General features: G+C 43.9%; 2 protein-coding genes across 5 annotated transcripts in view; one reads left to right on the top strand and one right to left on the bottom strand.

The window, feature by feature from the left end:
• PLPP2 (phospholipid phosphatase 2) overlaps positions 1-5,338 on the top strand; it is a 24,319-nt gene extending 18,981 nt beyond the window's left edge. The window contains exon 7 of the mRNA XM_066341542.1: positions 5,124-5,338. Within this exon, the coding sequence (XP_066197639.1) occupies positions 5,124-5,161 (38 nt within the window). The 3' untranslated portion in view covers positions 5,162-5,338. The remainder of the gene's footprint in view (positions 1-5,123) is intronic.
• Positions 1,297-23,278, bottom strand: ZNF558 (zinc finger protein 558). Of its 4 annotated transcripts, none has more exons than XM_066341492.1 (7): positions 23,168-23,278; positions 15,343-15,454; positions 14,778-14,866; positions 14,143-14,269; positions 5,835-5,930; positions 5,250-5,332; positions 1,297-4,425 (listed from the first exon to the last, which is right to left on the bottom strand). In XM_066341492.1, exons 2-7 carry the CDS (start codon positions 15,362-15,364, stop codon positions 3,643-3,645), a joined length of 1,200 nt encoding a protein of 399 aa, XP_066197589.1. In that variant the 5' UTR covers positions 15,365-15,454; positions 23,168-23,278; the 3' UTR covers positions 1,297-3,642. The 4 variants fall into 4 exon arrangements, with proteins under 4 accessions (XP_066197589.1, XP_066197596.1, XP_066197605.1 ...); XM_066341499.1 differs by having other exon boundaries at positions 23,135-23,228; XM_066341508.1 differs by lacking the exon at positions 15,343-15,454 and having other exon boundaries at positions 23,168-23,204.

Below are 23,278 nucleotides of genomic sequence, written 5' to 3'. Positions count from 1 at the left end.
TAGAGGTGGTATTGGTGTTAGTGATTATGTTCAGGTAGGGTTTAAAGTTATGGTTTAGGAATAGTGTTTAAAGTTTAGGGTAGAATGGTAAATGTTACATTAATGATTTAGGTGGTTATTGTTAAAGGTTTTGGGATAAGGTGAGGATTAACAAGTTAGGGTTAGAAGATTAGATTTATTGCGATTGGGTTAAGTTTAGCTTTAGAAAGTTAGGGTTAGAATGTATTATGAGTTAGGTATAAGGGTAAGAGTTAGGGTTAAAGTTAGGTTTAGGGTTTGTGTTTATGTTTAGTTTTAATGTATAGTTTGTGTGTTAGGTTTAGGGGTTAGGTTTACCAGTTAGATGTTGCATTCAGCTAGATATTAACACACCTCTTGAATCATAAACCCTCAAAATCACTTTAGGCCTGACCAAGCAGTGGCGCAGTGGATATAGAGCATCGGACTTGGGATGCGGAAGACCCAGGTTCGAGACCCCAAAGTCGCCAGCTTGAGTGCGGGCACATCTGGCTTGAGCAAGGCTCACCAACTTGGACCCAAGGTCGCTGGCTTGAGCAAGGGGTTACTCGGTCTGCTGAAGGCCCATGGTCAAGGCACATATGAGAAAGCAATCTGAACTAAGGTGTTGCAATGAAAAACTGATGATTGATGCTTCTTATCTCTCTCTGTTCCTGTCTGTTTGTCTCTATCTATCCCTCTCTCTGACTCTCACTGTCTCTGTTAAAAAAAAAAAAAATCACTTTGGCTTTGTTCAGCCAGGTTACTGTTTCATTGATTGCTTTCTCATATGTGCCTTGACCATGGGGCTACAGCAGACCAAGTAACCCCTTGCTCGATCCAGCGACCTTGGGCTCAAGCTGGTGAGCCTTGCTCAAACCAGATGAGCCCATGCTCAAGCTGGCGACCTCGGGGTCTTGAACCTGGGTCCTCCACATCCCAGTCCGACGCTCTATCCACTGCACTACCGCCTGGTCAGGCAGCCAGGTTACTTTTATTCATGTATGGAAAAGCCTAGGAATGAGCAATCCAGAGTTGATACAGACCATCAGAAGCTTCTGGTGAGCCCATATCATTGTGATTTTTTTTTCTTCTTTGCCATTATAATCAAAATATAGCTCTTCCGATTCTAGACCCGGAGCCTACTTTCAAGGGAAAAAAATAGTTAAGATAAGTAGAGTACAGGTACGGCAAACAAACCAGATGATGTTCCCCAGTGTCTTTTACCTCCTTCGTAGTATGGCCTGCAGGGCAGGGCAGCACAAGTCTGGACTTGAGGAAAGCTTTACATATTGAGTATTTTCTTTTTTTTTATTTCTATTTATTCATTTTGGAGAGGAGAGGAAGAGACAGAGAGGAGAGGAGAGACAGAAGGGGGGGAGGAGCTGGAAGCATCAACTCCCATATGTGCCTTGACCAGGCAAGCCCAGGGTTTTGAACCGGCGACCTCAGCATTTCCAGGTCAACACTTTATCCACTGTGCCACCACAGGTCAGGCTGAGTATTTTCAATACTGCATTTTTCTTTAAGTAAGTAGGGGAAGAATAGGCATTGGGGAAGAAGCTAAAAGCAACTGCCATACTAGAACATAGAGAGAATCAACATCATACAGTTCACTCACTTGACAAAAATGTCATTAAATTAGAAGTATATCGTACATATAGTGGAAGTTTCATTATGATAAACTAAATTACTCAGGAGATATCCCAAAATACCTTTTGTAATATATTGAGATTTTTAGAGTAAATTATAATAAATGTGCTACATACTAAAGTATGGACCATAATAACTTCAGGTTTATTTTAGGTATAGACATAGACATAAATGTTTATACTAAAACAAAACAACTGAAAATTGATGAATGGGTCAACCCAAGGATTAGATACTGTTAAACGTAATAACACGTGCATAAGTTTATATTTTCCGTTCCCAGTTTAAATTCTTTTGTGGCTACTCAGTGAAGAGGTGAGCTGACACACCCTCATATTGATTATATCCCTCGGGCCTCCCTGTAGTATAAGTTCTCACAAGTCGTCAAAAACAGGAATCATAAAAAGATCTTCCAAAATTAATACATTGACAGGTTTTGCATCCAGAGGGCCCTTCATATTTTTCCTAATGTAAATCATTAAATGTACTCCTTCAATGTTTAAATTCATAGGTTTCTTTGCAGTGAATTCTCAGTTTCCTAAGAATGGGAAAAACGGAAGACTTTCCAGTACTGATGGCATGTGATAGGACTTTCTTTCCAAAACAAAGCCTCACATCTCCCAAAACTGAGAGAACATTAAGGTTTTCCCATTGTATTCAGGGTATCTCAGCATCTTGTGCCCAGTAATGTGAATGTTTGTGCTGTGGGGTTTTCACATTCCTTATATGAGTGTTTCTCTGCAGATTTCTCATGTGTGTTCTAAGTTTTCTGCATTCTGACATTTATAAGGTTTTACCCTTAGTGTGAACTGTCATGACTCCATAGAGGTATCACCCAAGGCTTCCTAAGGCTACCACGTTCCTCAGGTTTCTCCCCAGTACACAGTCTTTAGCACATAGTGAGTTTGAGCTGAAAGCTTACTATAAAGATTGCACCCATGAGGTTTCTCTCCAGACTGCATTGACATGAGAGTTGCTGAATGATATACTTCATTTCAAATAGATTGAAAGGCTGAAGGCCTTTCTTCCTTGATTTCTTGGCAAGCTTCTCAAATGGTTCCCAATGATCTCTCTCATGGTACACTCCTTGTGTCATCTCCTTCCATACTGTGTCAGGATTGGAATATGTGTCTAATACATAATGGAAGCAACAATATGTCCTTCCAAGACTGGGTCATAAAAAACAACACGGCTTCAGCATGAGCTCTCAGATCAAATGCTTGGCTGTATCATAAAGATACTTAGGTTTGTAGAGAGTCCTACTTGGCGAGGCAATTCTGAAGGTTCCCTACCAACATCCAGCACTAACTTTCCAGGCACGTGATTGAGCCATTCTGGGAGAGACTTTTTTTTTTAATTGAGAGGCAGGGAGGCAGAGAGACAGACTCCCGCATGTGCCCTGACCAGGATCCACCCGGCAAGCTCTCTACTGGAGCAATGCTCTGCCCATCTGGGGCCACGGCTCCATTACTTGGCAACCAAGCTATTTTAGCACCTGAGGCAAGGCCATGCAGCTATTCTCAGCACTGGAACCAACTTTGCTCAAACCATTTGAGCCATGGCTGCAGGAGGTGATGGGGGGGAGAGAGGGAGAGAGAGAGGAGGAGAGGGTGGAGAAGCAGATGGTTGCTTCTCCTGTTTGCCCTGACTAGTAATCGAACCCAGAACTTCCACACACCAGGCCGATGTTTTACCACTGAGCCAACCGGCCAGGGCCTGGAAACAGGCTCTTTAGCAGTAAAAATGCAGATTGTAGTTCTTGCTGACAGTCTTGACTACGCCCTCATAAGATCCTGAGCCTGAACTACAAAGTTAAGCCAGTTGTGAACTTCTGACCTACAGAAATCATGAGGTAATAAATGTCTAATGTTTGAAGCCACTATGTTTTGGAGGGCAATTTATTATGCAGCAACAGATAACTCATACACCCAGCATGAGTTACCACAAGTTGTTTGAGGGATAAGAAATCAATGAATGCATTCCCAGTTATTGCATTCAAATCCATCTATTATGTATTCTCTTATGGACAGAAAGGTAAGAGTTAGTAGTGAATGATTTTCCACAATGATTACATTCATAGGGTTTTTCTCCGGTGTGAGTTCTCACATGTTTCTTAACAGCTGAGAGATTATTAAAGGCTTTCCCACAGTTACTGCATTCATAGGGTTTCTCTCCCGTATGAATTCTCTTGTGCACAGTAAGAGAAAAGCTACTGCTGAAGGATTTGCCACACTGATGACACATGTAGGGTTTTTCTCCAGTATGAGTTCTCATATGCTGTGTCAGATATGAACTCTTCCTAAAGGTTTTCCCACAGTCATGGCATTCATAAGGTTTCTCTCCTGTATGAATACTATTGTGCCCAGTAAGGGAGGACCTTGTGCTGAAGGCTTTTCCACACTGATTACATTCATGATGGTTCTCTCTTGTATGAATTCTCTTGTGGCTTTTGAGGTTACAACTTGTACGAAAAACATGAAAACACTGGTTACACTCATAAGGTTTTTCTCCAGTGTGAATTCTTACATGCAGCCTGAGGGATGAGGGATCATTGAAGGCTTTCCCACAGTCATTACATTCATAGGGTTTCTCCCCATTATGTATTCTCTTATGAATAGTAAGGTAAGATCTGCTGCTGAAGGATTTTCCACATTGATTACAGTCATAGGGTTTTTCTCCAGTATGAATTCTCTTGTGCTGAGTGAGGTTCGATTTTGTGCTGAAGACTTTAAAACACTGATTACATTCATTGAGTTTCACTTCAACATGATTTCTTTCCTGTTGATAAAGAGATGAATAACTATAGTTTATAATATTTTTCACAATCAGTGTTGTCATACAAATTCTCTCTCCCAGAATTTCAGTGCTTGAATATGACTTCTGCCCAGTTTGAGCTCTTAGAAGTTAAAAGAAGATACACACTTTGCCATAAATAATCTTATCATACTCACAGAGCACCTTTTTTCCCCTTTAAGTGAGAAGCAGGGAGGCAGAGAGAAAGACTCCTGAATACACCCCAACTGGGATCCACCCAGCAAGCCCCCTATTGGGCGATGCTCTGCTCATCTGGGGCCATTGCTCTGTTGTTTGGTAACTGAGCTATTTTAGCACCTGAGAAGAGGCCATGGAGCCATCCTCAGCCACTGAGGCCTACTTGCTCCAATTGAGCCATGGTGCAGGAGAGGAGAGAGAGAGAGAAAGAAGGGAGAGGGGGAGGGGTGGCGAAACAGATGGTCACTTCTCCTGTGTGCCCTGACCAGGAACGAACCTGGGACATCCACACACCAGGCTGAAGCTCCACAGCTGAGCCAACCAGGCAGGGCCTCACAGAGCATTTTTTGAGAAATTTAAGACCACTTTATGATTCAACAGACAATATCTTATCACATTTAAGGAAATATTTACTTGTGGAAACTCAGTGAAAAAAAACGAGTTTGGGTCTAACTTATAATTTTCTCCAAACTGTTTTTCCACAGCATCTCTCCAGAGACACCATTTTCTCCTGTGTAAATGATACTTTAATGACTTCTTTTTATTCTGTGGCTTTTCTAACTTACACAATTCTACTGAGAAAAATCAAGAATCACCCATGTTAGTCTTACCACTTTTACACCAGTAGAGCGTTTTTTTCTAAAAACATGCTTCTTAGGAGTTAACCAATTGGCTTTAAGTATAGTCTCCAAATCTGAAACAGATTGAAAAGAAATTTAAGTTGATGGAGAAAATAGTAAAGTACACCCATGAGTAAAGCCAGACTCAGAGGGATCAGGGTTTTTGAGGAGGTCTGCAGTGACAGAGATATGAGTATGCAAATTGTATGTTTTAAAAGAGGAGTCTAGAAGGATTCAGATTTAACAGCAATTTATAAAAGAAGCAATTATCAGGGATGCAAAGTACTGTAGAAAGAAATTGGCCAAAAAGCACATATAAGACAAAAAAAGAAAGAAACGTTTCTTTTTTTTTTGTAAACCCAAGTCTAAAGTAAAGTGTAAAATGTTGAATAGAAAGTTAAAAGGAAAAAAAGAAGGTACACGAGAATGCTCGTACCAGATGTTTGGCCATCTCCATCAGAACATAAAGACATTTTAAAAAGTGATCTGATTGATACTTCTTGATGTGATACTCCCATGTCCCGAGTCACTGGCCACAGCTATTCCTCACAAGGACTCGTCTCCACTGGTGCTCACCTGGGCACATGCCTGCGAGAATTCTTCCCCCCTCTGTCGTCACCTTGTCTTCTTGCTCCAACTGAGAGATTAGGCTGAGTTTATCAGCATGATACCCTAAATCATGGAGAAACGACATGTTGAAGGGGAATGCAGGTGACAAGCAATTCCATGAAACTGGAGCCAACAGTTATAAAGACGGCCGAGAGTGACTTTTGGAGCAGTGGAATAATTATGCCTAAATTCTAATGGTGTATCTCTCAGTGAACAAAAATACAAGCATCCTTACTCAGTGTCCAGGTGACAGGACATAAACAGTTGACCTTTGGAAGAGGGGATTGAGGGTGCTGACTACCTGCACAGTCAAAAATCTGCATTTAATTGGACTCCCCCAAAACTTTAGTTGATCTTTGGTATCCGTGGGAGATTGGTTCAAGGATCCCCTCTGGATACCAAAATTCACAGATGCTCAAGTCCTTTTTATAAAATGTCATAGAACAATGCATATAGCTATATTCACAAATTCCCAACTCATGGATGGAAAATTCTTATTTAAAATTATATGTATTGGGGTAACATTGGTTAATAAAATTATATAGGTTTCAGGTGTGTAATTCTATAATACATCATCTGTTTTTGTATTGTGTGTTCACCACCCCAAGTCAAGTCTCCTTCCATCACAATTCTCCCTTTACCCTTCCACCTCCACCATCCTCCTTTCCCTCTGGTAATCACCATATTGTTGTCTGTGTCTATGAGTTTTTATTTTTTTATTTTTTACAGAGACAGAGCAAGAGTCAGAGAGAGGGATAGACAGGGACAGACAGGAATGGAGAGAGATGAGAAGCATCAATCATCAGTTTTTCATTGCGACACCTTAGTTCACTGATTGCTTTCCCATACATGCCCTGACTGTGGGGCTACAGCAGACCAAGTAAGCCCCTGCTCAAGCCAGCGACCTTGGTTGCAAGCTGGTGAGCCTCGCTCAAACCAGATGAGCCCACGCTCAAGCTGGCGACCTCGGGGTCTCGAACCTGGGTCCTCTGCATCCCAGTCCGACGCTCTATCCACTGCGCCACCAGCCTGGTCAGGTGAATTTCTTTTTTTCTATGTTTAATCCCTTCACATTTTTCACCCAGCTCCAAACCCCATTCCCTCTGACAGCTGTCATTCTGTTCTCTCTATAAGTCTATTTCTAGATTTAACTTTCTTCTTTTCCAAGTGAGAGGAGGGGAGATAGTGAGACAGACTCCCACATGTGACCTGACCAGGATCCACCCAGCAACTGCCGTCTGGGGCCCATGCTCTGCCCATCTGGGGCCATGCTCGCAACTGAGCTATTTTTAGCACCTGGGGCCGATGGTGTTGAACCAATCGAGCCATGGCTGTGGGAGGAAGAGAGAGAGAGAGAGAAGGGGTAGGTGTAGGGATGGAGAAGCAGATGGTTACTTATCCTGAGTGCCCTGACCAAGAATCAAACCCTGGATATCCATATGCTGAGCCCAATGCTCTGCTACTGAACGAACTGGCTAGGGCCTCTATTTCTATTTTGTTTGTTATTTATGTTGTTCATTAGATCCCACATATAAATGAAATCATATGGTACTTGTCTTTCTCTAATTGGCTTATTTCACTTAGCATAATGTTCTCCGAGTCCATCCATGCTGCCACAAAAGGTAAGTAGGTAAGTTTCCCTTTTTATGGCTGTGTAGTATTCTACTGTGTAAATGTGTCACTTTTTTTTTTTTTGTATTTTTCTAAAGTAAGAAGCTGGGTGGGGGGAGGCAGACAGACTCCCGCATGCACCCGACCAGGATCCACCCGGCATGCCCACCAGGGGGTGATGCTCGGCCCCTCTGGGGCATTGCTCCACTGCAATCAGAGCCATTCTAGCACCTGAGGCAGAGGCCATGGAGCCATCCTCAGCGCCTGGGCCAACTTTGCTCCAGTGGAGCCCTGGCTGCAGGAGGGGAAGAGAGAGACAGAGAGAAAAAAGAGGGGGAAGGGTAAAGAAGCAGATGGGTGCTTCTCCCGTGTGCTCTGGCCGGGAGTAGAACCCGGGACTTCCACATGCTGGGCTGATGCTCTACTGCTGAGCCAACCGGCCAGGGCCATATCACATCTTTTTTATCCACTTTTGTATTGATGGGCACTTGGGCTGCTTCCAAATCTTGGCTATTATAAATAATACTGCAGTGAACGTAGGGGTGCATATATTCTTTCAAATTAGTGTTTTAGGCCTGACCTGTGGTGGCGCAGTGGATAAAGTGTTAACCTGGAATGTTGAGGTCACCAGTTTGAAACCCTGGGCTTGCCCGGTCAAGGCACATATGAGAGTTGATGCTTCCTGCTCTTCCCCTCTTCTCTTTCTCTCTCTCTCTCCTCTCTAAAATGAATAAAGTCTTAAAAAAAATTTAGTGTTTTTGGGTTTCTGTGGATATATTCGCAGAAGTGGAATTGCTGGGTCATGAGGCAGTTCCACTTTAAATATTTTGAGGTAACTCCATACTGCTTTCCACGGTGGCTGCACCAATCTTCATTCCCACCAACAGTGCATGAGGGTAACTTTCTCCACATCCTTGCCAACACCGGTTGATTTGTTGATAGCCAATGTGATAGGTGTGAAGTGATATCTCATTGAAGTTTTTTTTTTTTTTTTTTTTTTTTTTACAGAGATAGAGAGTGAGGCAAAGAGAGGAATAGACAGGGACAGACAGACAGGAATGGAGAGAGATGAGAAGCATCAATCATTAGTTTTTCATTGCATGTTGCGGCACCTTAGTTGTTCATCGATTGATTTCTCATATGTGCCTTGACTGCGGGCCTTCAGCAGACCGAGTAACCCCTTGCTCAAGCCAGCGACCTTGGGTCCAAGCTGATGAGCTTCTGCTCAAACCAGATGAGCCCACGCTCAAGCTGGCGACCTCGGGGTCTCGAACCTGGGTCCTCTGCATCCCAGTCCGACGCTCTATCCACTGCACCACCGCCTGGTCAGGCTCATTGAAGTTTTAATTTGCATTTCTTTTATGGTGAGACTGAACATCTTTTCATATGTCTATTTGCCATCTGTATGTCTCCTTTGGAGATACATCTATTTAGGTCTTTTGCCCATTTCTTAATTGGATTGTGTTTTTTGGTATTAAGTTTTGTAAGTTCCTTGTAAATTTTGGATATTAAACCCTTATCATGTATACCAGAAATACAGTCTCCCATTGAGTGGGTTGTCTTTTCATTTTGTTGGTTTCCTTTGCTTTGCAAAACCTTTTTAGTTTAATGTAATCTCATATGTTTATTTTTTTCTCCTGTTTGTCTTGCCTGAGAGGCTATATTAGAAAAAATATTGCTATGAGAAATGTCAGATTTTACTGCCTACGTTTTCTTCTAAATTTTTTATGGTTTCAGGTCAAATAGTTAAGTCTTTAATCCATTTTGAGTTTATTCTTTTTTTAAGAAAAGTGTTTATTTTATTGATGTTAGAGAGAGACAGAGAGAGAGATAGGAACATCTGTCTGTTCCTCTATGTGCCCTGACTGGGGATTGAACCAGCAACCTCTGTGCTTTGGGGTGATAACCCACTGAGCTATCCAACCAGGCCCATTATTCTTGTGTATAGTTTAAGAAGGTAGTCTAGTTTCATTTTTTGGCATGTTTCTGTCCAATTTTTTGAAAATACTGTTTTTGATCTGTGGTTGGCTAATGAAGCCCAGGATACAAAGGGCCAACTGTATGTTTACTGAAAAAAGAAATACATGTATGAAAAAAATCCACGTGTAAGTGCAAACCATGCAGTTCAAACCTATGTTATTTAGGGGTCAACTATAGTCCCAAAGCCCAGGCTAAAGTTTAAATATATACTTCAGAAGCTCTAAGGCTTTGAATCATGGGGATATAAAATGAGGGTAAGAAACATATATTCAGTTCATAGGGATGGCATCAGTCAGAAAGCTCTGTGAGGATGGAGAACACGTCTGTCTCATTCCTCACTATTCTCCGAAACCTAGCAAAGATTTAGGAACAGAGAAGTGCTTAAGAAAGACTTGAGAGCCTGACCTGTGGTGGCGCGGTGGATAAAGCATTGACTTAGAATGCTGAGGTTGCCGGTTCAAAACCCTGGGCTTGCCCGGTCAAGGCACATACAACAAGCAATCAATGAACAACTAAAGTGAAGCTACTATGACTTGATACTTGTTCTCTCCCCTCCTCTCTCTGTAAAATCAATCAATAAAATTGAAAAAAAAATTGGAAAAAAAAAAAAAAAAAGAATTGAGAGAAGTAAGGACATTGAAAATGAGAAATACTAAACTTCAAAATCCCATCCCTCTACAAAAACAGTGATATACTGGTGAAAACTGTCAGAATCGACATTTTTTTAGAACTCTAGAAACTTATGAAAAGATTACAGCAACCAGGAAAATGCTTAGTGAAGGAAAATAAAAAACAGTTGACATTTTCACACCAATCCTTGACTCATCCTCTATTCCCTGCTTTGGCCATGATCTTGAAGACAGCAACCCACATTCCTAGTACTGGAGGGAGAAGAAGGGACCAATATCTCAAGGAACTGTGATTATTTGTTTTGACCTTTCTGAGGGTTTGGCTCAAAGGGCTTGCCTTCATTTATCTAATCTCCAGGGCTGAGCTGGCTACCCCAATGGGTGTGTGCTAAACACATTTAAAGGCAAATATATTAGCCACTACCACCTGAAGCAAGGGAAAACAGTAGAAGAAAACAAGACTAACCAAAAATTTGGTAGGAAAAGTAATTAAAACACATAGTATTGGCATTAAGAACAGACACATAAAACAATGGAACAGAATAGAGATCCCAAAAATTAAAACCACACCTGTATGGTCAATTAATATATGACAAAGAAGCCTGACTGGTGGTTTGTTCAGTGGATACAGCATTGACCTGCGAAATCCCGAGGTCACTGGCTTGAGCATAGGCTCACCAGCTTGAATGTGGGGTTACCGGCTTGAGCCCAAAGGGCACTGGGTTGAGACCCCTGTTCAAGGCACACATGAGAAGCAATCAATGAACAACTAAAGTGACTCAACTAAGAAATGATGCTTCTCATATCTCTCCCTTCCTGTCTCTCTCTCTTCCTCTCTCCCTCTTTTTCTCTCAAAGCAAACAATAAAAAGAAAAAACAAAACTAAGAAAAGTACTGATCTGACAAAGGAGGCAAGAACATACAACAGGATAAAGATAGTCTATTCAATAAACAGTGTTGGGAAAACTGGACAGATACTTGTAAAAAAATGAAACTAGATCACCGTCTTATACCATGTGTAAGAATAAACTCAAAATGGATTAAAGACTGCCCTGGCCAGTGGGCTCAGAGATATAGCATTGGCCCAGTGTGTGGAAGTCCTGGGTTCAATTCCCAGTCAGGGCACAGGAAGAGTGACCATCTTCTTTTCCATCCCTCTCCCCCACCCCCCCCGCAGCCAAGGCTCGATTGGTTCAAGCGAGTTGGCCTTGGGTGCTGAGGATGGCTCCATGGCCCTTGCCTCAGTTGCTAAAAAAATGGCTGCGCTGCTGAGCAATGGAGCAATGGCCCCAGATGCGCAGAGCATCAATCCCTAGTGGGCTTGCCAGGTGGATCCTAGTCAGGGCGCATGCGGGAGGCTGTCTCTGCCTCCTCTCCTCTCCTCTCACTAAAATAAAAAAAATGGATTAAAGACTTAAATGTAAGACTCGAAACCATAACAATTTTAGAAAAAAACAGTAAAATCAGACATTTCCTATAGCAGAATTTTTTTTTCTAATCTCTCTCCTCAGGCAAGGGAAACATACAAACGGGGCCACATCAAACTAAAAAGGTTTTTTTGCATAGCAAAGGAAACAATGAACAAAATAAAAAGATAACTCAGGCCCTGGCCGGTTGGCTCAGCGGTAGAGCATCAGCCTGGTGTGCGGGGGACCCGGGTTCGATTCCCGGCCAGGGCACATAGGAGAAGCGCCCATTTGCTTCTCCACCCCCACCCCCTCCTTCCTCTCTGTCTCTCTCTTCCCCTCCCGCAGCCAAGACTCCATTGGAGCAAAGATGGCCCGGGCGCTGGGGATGGCTCCTTGGCCTCTGCCCCAGGCGCTAGAGTGGCTCTGGTCTCGGCAGAGCGACACCCGGGAGGGGCAGAGCATCGCCCCCTGGTAGGCAGAGCGTCGCCCCTGGTGGGCGTGCCGGGTGGATCCCGGTCGGGCGCATGCAGGAGTCTGTCTGACTGTCTCTCCCCGTTTCCTGCTTCAGAAATAAAAAAAATAAAAGGAAAAAAAAGATAACTCAGTGAGGACATACAGATGGCCAATAAACATATGAAAAGATGCTCAGGTCACTCATCATCAGAGAAATGCAAATTAAAACCACAATGAGATATCACCTTACACTTGTCAGACTGGCTATCATCAATAAATCAATCAGGCCCTGGCCGGTTGGCTCAGTGGTAGAGCGTCGGCCTGGCGTGCGGAAGTCCTGGGTTTGAATCCCGGCCAGGGCACACAGGAGAGGCACCCATCTGCTTCTCTACCTCTCCCCCTCTCCTTCCTCTCTGTCTCTCTCTTCCCCTCCCGCAGCCAAGGCTCCATTGGAGCAAAAGATGGCCTGGGCGCTGGGGATGGCTCTGTGGCTTCTGCCCCAGGCGCTAGAGTGGCTCTGGTTGCAACAGAGCGACTCCCCGAATTGGCAGAGCATCGCCCCCTGGTGGGCAGAGCTTCGCCCCTGGTGGGCGTGCCGGGTGGATCCTGGTCGGGCACATGCGGGAGTCTGACTGTCTCTCCCCATTTCCAGCTTCAGAAAAATACAAAAAAAAAAAAAAAAAAAAAGAAAGAAAGAAAGAAAGAAAGAAACAGAGACCAAAGGGATGGTTACCAAAAGAGAGGCGGTGAGGGGACGAGTGAAAAAGGGGAATACACCCTGATCAGGTGGTGGTGCAGTGGATAGAGAGTTGGACTGGGAGGTGGAGGACCCAGGTTCAAAACCCCAAGGTCGCCGGCTTGAATGCAGGCTCATCCTGCTTGAGTGCAGTATCATAGATATGACCCCATGGTCACTGGCTTGAGCAAGGGGTCACTTGCTCTGCTGTAGCCCCCCTCCGCAGTCAAGGCACATAAGAAAAAGCAACCAATGAACAATTAAGATGCTGCAATGAAGAACTGATGATTCTCATCTCCCTCCCTTTCTGTCTGTCCCTATCTGTCCCTCTCACTGTCTCTGTCACCAAAAGAAGGGGAATGGGGGAATATAGCCAATAATATTGTGACAGATTTCCATGATGACAGATGATACTAGAATTAGTGGGTGATCACATTGCAGAAATGTCAAATCATATTGTACACCTGAAACTAATATAACCAATATAATATTGTATACCAACTACACTATTCTTAAATTAAAAAAAGAAAATGGAAAGACATCACAGAATGGGAGAAATTATTTGCAAATCACATTCTGAATAAGGGTATAGTATTCAGAATATATAATGAATTTTTACAACCCAAGAGCAAAAAGATAAACAACTGAATTAACTAATGGGCAAAGGACTGGAATAGACATTTCTCCAAAGAAGATACACAAATAGTTAACAAGTACACGGAAAATGCTCAAAGTTATTAGTCATGACAAAAATGCAAATCCAAACAAGACACCACTTTGTACCCAAATGAATGGCTATAATCAAAAAACAAATGTTGGGGAAGGTGTGGAGAAATCTGAACCCTCATACATTGGTGCAGATACTGGTAAAAAACAGTTTAGACATTTCTTAAAAAGTTAAATATAGTAATATATGACCCAGCATTCCATTCCTAGCAATAGATACAAGGGAATTGAAAACACAAGTTTAAATAAAACTTGTATACAAAATTGCACAGCAGCATTATTTATAACAGCCTGTATGTGGAAACAACCCAAATGTTTACCAACAATTGAATGGGTAAACAAAAAGTGGTATATCCATAAAACTAATTATGCAGTCATGAAAAGGAATAAAGAACCCTTGATACTTATACTGCCTAAAAGAAGCCAGACTCAAAAGATCACAGATTTTATGACCCAATAATATGAAATGTTCTAAATAGGCAAATTCATAGACAGAAAGCAAATTAATGGTGGCCAGCAGTTGGGAGTGGGAAATGCAACGGGTATTGACCACTTAACGGGTTTTCTCAAGTTAGATAGTATTGATGGTTGCACAAAGCCTAAATACATCAAAGCCACTGAATTGTGGTTAAGATAGGAAATTTTATGTTATATGAATGTTACCTCAATTTAAAAAAAGAAGACTTGTTACCTGAGCCATTAAACAAATGCAGGAATGATGTCGGGCTTACCAAGCGATGCCAGGTTCCTGCAGTTCTCCAGCATCACATCTTTGTACAGTGTTTTTTGAGAAGGGTCTAGCAATGCCCACTCTTCCTGGGTAAACTCTACGGCCACATCCTCAAAGGTTACCATGTCCTGAAACCATCAGAAACACTATGGCTTAGCCAAGGACTACCCCCACTGAGGCTATACAGAAAGAGGGCCAAGGATGACAAGAGTAGGGACAGGGAATCCAAAGCAGAAGGTATACTTTGTACATCAAAGCTCTCAGCTCTGCTCTCATTTGCTTCTGGGCTCAGCACTCAATCTCAAAGGCTGAGCATAGGCCTGGGACACTGGAAATCAGGGAATACTTGGCAAATGTATGAATGAGTTCCCAATAGGAAACGGCCATCTCTTTCCTTAGTGTCTCCTTTAGAACTGTCAACAATATGGTGTACTGTGACCCTGCACAGAACTGCAATGTAAATACTGGCCTCTACTGACCTTGTTTGGGCAGCTCCTTCACCCTCCATCAGATGCCCAGGGATCCTGGGATGCCTGAAGACCTGGTTTGCCTGTGAGGCTCCAGGTCAATGAGAGATAACCAGTCCAATTTTTGGCCAAAAAAATAATGATTTGGAAAAAGGAACATCTGACTCACCAGTAACCAGCTTGTCATGAAGCCACTAACAAACCCTTCCTCCTCTGTGCATCCTTTTTGAGGGGATGCTGGGTACAGGGGAGACTGACCTGGAAGAGAAGAAATGAGTCATAAATGAGTCACAAGAATGCAGGTGTACTCTATACACTAGTACTCACAACTTCCCCTTCTACCTGTGAATGCACACATCCCTCTCAGGAAACCAGAGCAGAGCCCTGTCCCACCATGGCCAGAAAACAGGGCTCAAGAGTCACACTGCACTTGAGGAAGAGATTATCCCCATTTCACAGACGGGGAAAAATCCAAGGGACATCACTTATTTTAGCAAGTTAATAAAAAGAATTAGAGGTACAATTCAAAAGCTCCCGCACATTTACTATACAGGTGATGTCTCCAGACACTCAAACCACTAAAGTCCCAAATACCCAAAACCAAATTAGGTACCAGTGACCTACCTCTGGGCTCCACTCCCACCTCACCTGCTTAGCCCCTCCCCATACCCACTCTGTGGGACAGGAGCCTTTAACACCTGGACTCTGAGTGCGGCCGGGACCCTACAACGTACCACAAATGGGGAACAGAACCATGACCACGATCCTCTGATTCAGACAGTAAATTTTCCTGAGCAGGGCAGTGGGAGCACCAGAGTGCTCCTCCTCTTACTCCCCCGATGCACTCTGGAATACATGAGAAAACGGGAAGAATTCACAGCCCTGCTCCCTCTCCAGGTTACTGAGCACAAATCTCTCTTAGCTTATCCATCATGTCTGCCTTCAAAATGCAGTGTCCATTATTGGGCCCTTATTTTGCCTAGCAGGTGATGAACCCAGGGCTGCGTGATGGCAAAACCTGTCTTCCACCATGATCAATACATTACTGCTCCACCTCATTTTAAATCCTCGGCTTCACTTAGTCTCAGGGCACATTCTTCCTATCCATATGGTTGTCACAATCACATTCTCAACATCAATCCCTCTTCACTTGAGACTCTGGCACCTGACTTCCATTATTCTTTCTACCTCCAGTTCTACCTCACTCAGATGATGTCAGACCTCACTGTGTGATGAGTCTGCTTCACATCCCCTTGGACACACATTTCCATGGGTACTATCCCAGGCTTGGTCACCCCCTGACACTGTTCCACTAACTAGAATAATAGTTCAGAAACTGCCCTCTCTCTGACCACCTCCCAGTTTCTACTTTGTTTACTAGTTTTTTATATCACTACATGTGTTCTTCTACCACACAAAGAACTCAGTCTACCTACTATCCTACTTTCTTGCTACCCATCAATCACCTTCTCATTTCATGCTTACCCAGCTTGGATTACAACAAGGGTCCCCAAACTACGGCCCGCGGGCCACATGCGGCCCCCTTAGGCCATTTATCCGGCCCCCGCCGCACTTCTGGAAGGGGCACCTCTTTCATTGGTGGTCAGTGAGAGGAGCATAGTTCCCATTGAAATATTGGTCAGTTTGTTGATTTAAATTTACTTGTTCTTTATTTTAAATATTGTATTTGTTCCTATTTTGTTTTTTTACTTTAAAATAAGATATGTGCAGTGTGCATAGGAATTTGTTCATAGTTTTTTTTATAGTCCGGCCCTCCAATGGTCTGAGGGACAGTGAACTGGCCCCCTGTGTAAAAAGTTTGGGGACCCCTGGATTACAATGTCCCTCATTCCCACAAATTTCCTTACCCCACCTACACAGTGCTCCAGCAGAACTTCAACCAGGCGGTTCTGATCACCTGCCGCTCTGTGGTAGCACTTGGGCAGACTAGCCTGCAGGAAAGCTAAAATGAAACTCCGTTTCCACTTCACAGAGGCATCTACTTAAACTACAGCTATCTCAAATGAACACATCTGGCAGCCTCAGGACTAGACAGAGGCCAGGCCACTGCCCCCACGGATGCTCTTTATTTTAGCAATCTTGGTTGATTTCAGTGACTGACCATTTGGACTGGGTTTTTTTACTCCTCTTTCTGCACTTCAAATTCCTGTTCATGTGTTTTCAATTCACCAATGAAGAGTGAAGCCATGAAACCTCAGGCTCCCCACCCTATACCAAATAAAAGCAGAACCGCAGACCCATTTACTCTCTCTCTACCTGTGACCTCCCTGTGTAGCCCAAGGTGTGCTTTCCAGGTCCTGTAAGCACTAAACCGGTATCTTTCCAGTTTCCTAATGGTTACTGGTGAAGATCATCTTCCAATTATAATAAGAACCACAAGGGCTGGTCTACCACATCAGTTAATGACAGGCTGAGATCAGCACAAAACAGCGAGAGTATTCACTATGTTCTTATTTATAACATCAAAAGATTGGAGACAACACAAATGACCATCAATAGGGAATTAGTTCAATAAACTATGGGATATGGGATACCGACATCATGAAGAAACATGCAGCCGAAAAAGATGATTTCTAGGCATTGATAAATTCTTTTTTTTTTTTTTTGCATTTTTCTGAAGCTGGAAACAGGGAGAGACAGTCAGACAGACTCCCGCATGCGCCCGACCGGGATCCACCCGGCACGCCCACCATGGGGCGACGCTCTGCCCACCAGGGGGCGATGCTCTGCCCATCCTGGGCGTCCCCATGTTGGGACCATTCTGGGCGTCGCCATGTTGCGACCAGAGCCACTCTAGCGCCTGGGGCAGAGGCCACAGAGCCATCCCCAGCGCCCAGGCCATCTTTGCTCCAATGGAGCCTTGGCTGCGGGAGGGGAAGAGAGAGACAGAGAGGAAGGCGTGGCAGAGGGGTGGAGAAGCAAATGGGCGCTTCTCCTATGTGCCCTGGCCGGGAATCGTTGATAAATTCTTATCTCCAATAAATTTAAATGAAAAAAAAAATCAAGTTACCAAGCAGCATATATAGAATGTTTCATTTTTATAAGAAGGGAACACCTCCTTTCCCTGAAGTTACAGAATAGATTGTAATTCCAAAAAACTAGCTTCCTGAGGTCTCTATGTGTGTCCTCCCTGCACCTAAAAGATGAAAGCAATAAGAGGTGTGACTGTGTGTGGGGAGGGAATAGTAGACACTAAGAGTGGGCCAGGGGAGAAAGGTTGTAAGGAGTCACTGGCTCCTGGGCCTGTAGGATACACACACATTACTGCCCCTGTCCCAAAGATTACCACATTTTACTCCTCAGAATCTGTAAATGTCCTACCTTACAAAGCAAAGGGTTTTGCAGGTGTGATTAAAGCAAAGAGCTTGCGATCGGGAGATGATCCTGGATTATCCTGGTGGGCCCAATGTCATCACAAGGATCCTTATGAAAGGGAGGCCGAAGGGTCAGGGTCGGCAGTCAATGTAATGATGAAAGCCGAGGTCAGAGAGTGAGAGAGAGCTTGGAAGAGGCTATGCTTCTAGCTCGTTAGACGGAAAGTGGAGTGGAGCGTTAAGCCAAAGAATGAATGAAGGCAGCCTCTACATCAGGGGTCCCCAAACTTTTTACACAGGGGGCCAGTTCACTGTCCCTCAGACCACTGGAGGGCTGGACTATAAAAAAAACTATGAACAAATCCCTATGCACACTGCACATATCTTATTTTAAAGTAAAAAAACAAAATGGGAACAAATACAATATTTAAAATAAAGAACAAGTAAATTTAAATCAACAAACTGACCAGTATTTCAATAGGAACTATGGGCCTGCTTTTGGCTAATGAGATGGTCAATGTCTGGTTCCATATTTGTCACTGCTAGCCATAACAAGTGATATGATGCGCTTCCGGAACCGTGACAGGCGTGTCATGAAGGGCAAGGCAAGGGAATGGATTCTCTCCTAGAAACTCCAGAAGGCATGCAGCCCTGCTAACCCATTTAGGATTTCTGAACTCCAGAACTGAAGGAAAATAAACATGCACTACTTTAAGCCACAAAGTTTATGATAATTTGTTACAGCAGCTATAGGAAACATACAGCCTCTCACATCAAACCCTCCCTGAGCCTTGGTGCGAGTCCAGAACCACACAATTGTGGCAGGATGTCTCCACCTGCTGCAGGTGGAGGATGGCTCCTTTCTCTCCACCAGGGACCCAATTTGCAACGAGGAATAGTCACAGTCACTGAGCTGAGGGGACAGAGTAGAGCTGGGATCCAGTCAGCTCACAGAGCCCCCAAAGGAAAGGCAACTGACAAAGGTGCCCGGGACACTTTTAGACCCTGAGTACTCCTGCAAGGTCTTTTGGTGGCTGAAGTCTCACATGAGGACAAAAGGGGGCTCAGTTCAGTTGACAGGTTCAGAGACTCCTGTCTATACTTGAGTATGTTGGTGCTGGGAGGGTCACAGAAAAAGGACCACTGTGTGCTAGTGTTGCCCACCATAACTGTCAGCGATGATGGAAATATTCTGTAATTCTGCTGTCCAATATGGCAGCCACTAGTCACAGGTGGCTACCAAGGACTTGAAATATACCACTGGAACTGAGAAAATGAATTTGCCTGACCTGTGGTGGCGCAGTGGATAAAGCGTCGACCTGGAAATGCTGAGGTCGCCGGTTCAAAACCCTGGGCTTGCCTGGTCAAGGCACATATGGGAGTTGATGCTTCCAGCTCCTCCCCCCTTCTTTCTCTCTGTCTCTCCTCTCTCTCTGTCTCTCCCTCTCCTCTCTAAAATGAATAAATAAAAAATAAAGAAAAAATTTATTAAATAAAAAAAGAAAATGAATTTGTATTTCTTGATTTAACTGAAATGGCTACATGTAGCTAATGGCAACCATGGTGGACAGAGAAACCTTTGACATACTTGGCCTGACTTTCTTCAGGATGTGGATGAGGGGGCCTATGAGTGGCAAAGTAGGGTGAAAACTTGGACCTGGATGAGGGTGATACCTGCAGGTTTGCATGTACAGGAGCTAGGAGTAAGTGTTCTGGTGTCATCTAACAAATGCATGCATGAATGGAAGCATTATATTCGTATTTCTAAACTCTAAGGTCTCTTTTTTTTCTACTTCTTTCTTCCTCCACAGCCATTTTGCAGGCCTAGGGAACAACCATCTTCATCCTAAACTTCTTCCTAACACTTCCTATCTTCCCTCTTAAATTTTAATCCTTGTTTTAAAAAAGATTTTATTTATTCATTTTAGAGAGGAAGGGGGGGGAGAGAGAGAGAGAGGGAGAGAGAGAGAGAGAAGGGGGGAGGAGCAAGAAGCATCAACTCCCATATGTGCCTCGACCAGGCAAGCCCAGGGTTTCGAACCTGCGACCTCAGCATCCCAGGTCGACGCTTTATCCACTGCGCCACCACAGGTCAGGCCTAATTCTTAATCCTAAAGTTCATTTTAACCCACGTGCCAAAACCAAATGTGAATCCTACAACCTCTTCAGTGTCTGCCAAAGTAACAGAGTCCAAAGTAATGCCCGAGCTGGTCATGCCTGCCCAACTGTCCAGCCTGGATCACCTCCTTCCTACGTTGTTGTCTTGGCTTCAGCCATCCTCCTTCCCCATTCACGGAGCACACCAGGCTCTCCTGCTTTTAGGGTTCTCATATGTTCTCTCTGCCTGAAATGCTCTATTAAATATATTCTCACACCTCCTATCCTGTTTAGTTCTCTGACTAGCTAAACCCAGTCCCAACTTGAGCCATTGTTTTCAAGATGGCTTCTCTGTTCCCTCAGGCTCAGTACTCTGTGCCAAGCTCCCACATCAATTATGTAATTAATTGATTAGCATATAAACTCCATGGAGGCAAGACAAGGTCTGTTTGGTTCTCCAGGGTCCCTCTGCATCTGGCCCAAGGCCTGGCTCATGGAGATGATGAACCATCCTGGTTTGCCTATGACTGTCCTGGTTTGAGCACTAAATGTCCTATAACCAGTTTAATCCCTTAGTGCCAAATAAATGAGGTCACCCTAAATCAGGGGTCCCCAAACCTTTTACACAGGGGGCCAGTTCACTGTCCCTCAGACCGTTGGAGGGCCGGACTATAAAAAAAACTATGAACAAATCCCTATGCACACTGCACATATCTTATTTTAAAGTAAAAAAACAAAACGGGAACAAATACAATATTTAAAATAAAAAACAAGTAAATTTAAATCAAGAAACTGACCAGTATTTCAATGGGAACTATGGGCCTGCTTTTGGCTAATGAGATGGTCAATGTGCTCCTCTCACTGACCACCAATGAAAGAGGTGCCCCTTCTGGAAGTGCAGCGGGGGCCGGATAAATGGCCTCTGGGGGCCGCATGTGGCCTGCAGGCCGTAGTTTGGGGACCCCTGCCCTAAATTGTGCTCTCAAAGACTGTCTATTGCATGACAAGCAAATATTTTCCTCAAGAATGTTACAGGAGCCCTGGGTGGGTGGCTCATGGATCAAGTGTCATCCCGCCTCACCGACGTGGCAGGTTTGATCCCTGGTCAGGGAACATATGAGAAGCAATCAATGAGTACATAACTAAAGGGAACAACTTAAGTGGAACAATGAGTTGATGCTTTTCTCTCTATCCTTTTCTCTCTCAAATCAATGGAAAAAAAACAAGAAGAATGTTACAGGAAAGCTAATGAAAAAGGCATGCACACAGACAGAGATAGACACACACACAGTAAAGCCCAACAGCTGAATATAAAATAATTCTTCTCTGTAATATGAATCACCAAACTTATTTCAGAAAAATTTTAAGAAGCAAAGTTAATTTATTTATTTTTAATGTTTATTTTATTGATTTTAGAGAGTAAGGGATAGAGAGAGAGACAGGAACATTGATCCGTTCCTCTATGTGCCCTGACCGGGACTGAACTGGCAACCTCCGTGCTCCGGGGCAACATTCCAACCAACCAAGCCATCCAACCAGGGCAGCAAAGTTAATTTCTATTAGAAGGAAGTTGTGGAGGACAGTCGTTGGAAACTGGTGCCCGACCTTTCAATCTATAAGTTGTTGCTTAATAGTCCTCCAGTGATTTAAAATCTCATTAAGAAATAACGTGATCTACTTGCTCAAAATACAGCTGGTTGCTGGTCAACTTAAATTTGTTACTAATATAAAGAAGTTGAAATCATTTTTTCTCCCTGATACCCCCATATTTTGAATCTTTGTGGAGGATTTATAGAGCAATCGAACAGGCCTGAGGAATGCTGCTGAGCAGTCCCTGCTAGTCTTTAGTTGTATGACTCACCGTAGTTTATATACATTTATAAATTATATATTTATACTTATATTTAAAATCCTAACATTTTTATAATTATGTTGTGAGCAAATAACATATTTCTATGCTGTTACACATTTTACTATTTACATGTTTGTTTAACGTGTGCTTATTTGCATAGAACTATTGAATTATTCACACACACATAGTCACAAACACTTGACTATCTTTCCCTTGAATATAATCCATCAAACATAAACACTTTTGCTTAAGATTTCCTCACTCTTAGTGGCTCCTGTGTTTACAATCTGAGCTCAGGAAAGCCTGTTAGCAGTTTTTCTGTAGAGTGGAGACAGTTGGAACCTGTTGTCCCAAGTTCCACACAGCCCTCACCTGGCCACAGAGAAATCTTCAATCAGTGAGGAAAGGTGAACCTTGAGGCTCGTTTCAACTTACACTTGAGCTCTAGAGATGTTTTTCTTGTCTGAGTTGAAAAAAAAAAAAAGCACAATGATGGCTTTAAAGGCCTTTTATAGGGCATAATACAGTTGTTGAATGAAAAGCCATCCCCTTCACTTTTCTGTATTTACTGATTAACGTGTAATTGTTGGCTGGGACTGGATTTTCCTGATTCCCATCCAGCCATCTGCTCCCCCACAGGGAGAACGCCGGTTCATGCTGTGTGCAATCGACTTGCTCAATTCATTTGGCTGGATAGAGTTTTTGGTGACTCCACATACTTTAAATATGGCTTGTCACTTGGGGGCCCTATAAGTGACTCAGCCGACTTTTAAACAATTTCCATAATAAATTCAGGGCCTCAGAGATTTTAAAGCCCTAGAACAGGGTTTCCCAACCTCAGCTCTACTGACTTTTGGGGCTGGGTAATTCTTTGTTGTGAAGGCTGTGCACTGAAGGTTGCTGAGCAGCATCCCTGGCCTCTACAAATGCCAACAGCAGCCCCTCTCGCCTCCGCCGCCGACACCGTTTGTAATAATAATCCATTCCAAACAATGCCTCCAGACAGGGCTAAAAGTCCCCTGGGGGGCCAAAATCACACCCGGTTAGGGTGATGGGGGGAAGCTCTGAAGAAGGGACAGCGGCGTCCAGAGCTGGGAGGAAACAACAGCTTCCGGCGACCTGAAGGACCAGCCCAGGGGAGGAAACTGGATCCTGGGAGAGACGGAGAGTCCCCGGCCCGTGACTGGGGATGCCCTCAGCCTATGCCCCTCCCTGCACCGCCCCGGGCTACCCGCAGCTCACCGAGTCCTCCCCACGCACAGCGGCCAAACCTACCACGTGAACGCCGTCCCACCCAGAGCAGGCAAGACACACACTGCGCAGCAAGCCACCCACGACCGCCTCCACCGCGCCTCCCCGTGCTTCTACTTCCGGTCTCGGGCTGGC

This window comes from Saccopteryx leptura, chromosome 1 (genome assembly GCF_036850995.1).
Source record: "Saccopteryx leptura isolate mSacLep1 chromosome 1, mSacLep1_pri_phased_curated, whole genome shotgun sequence".
Lineage (NCBI taxonomy): Eukaryota > Metazoa > Chordata > Mammalia > Chiroptera > Emballonuridae > Saccopteryx > Saccopteryx leptura.
The sequence above is the reverse complement of the archived record's forward strand: the minus strand, read 5'-3'. Positions and strand labels throughout refer to the sequence as shown.

Excerpts from the sequence above, each read along its gene's own strand:
- ZNF558 (XM_066341492.1), bottom strand. The coding sequence starts at position 15,364 with ATGGTTCTGTTCCCCATTTGTG. Across the intron at positions 14,867-15,342 it reads GGTTCTGTTCCCCATTTGTG|GTCAGTCTCCCCTGTACCCA; the intron begins GTACGTTGTAGG and ends CTTCTCTTCCAG. Across the intron at positions 14,270-14,777 it reads TCATGACAAGCTGGTTACTG|GACATGGTAACCTTTGAGGA; the intron begins GTGAGTCAGATG and ends TGATGGTTTCAG.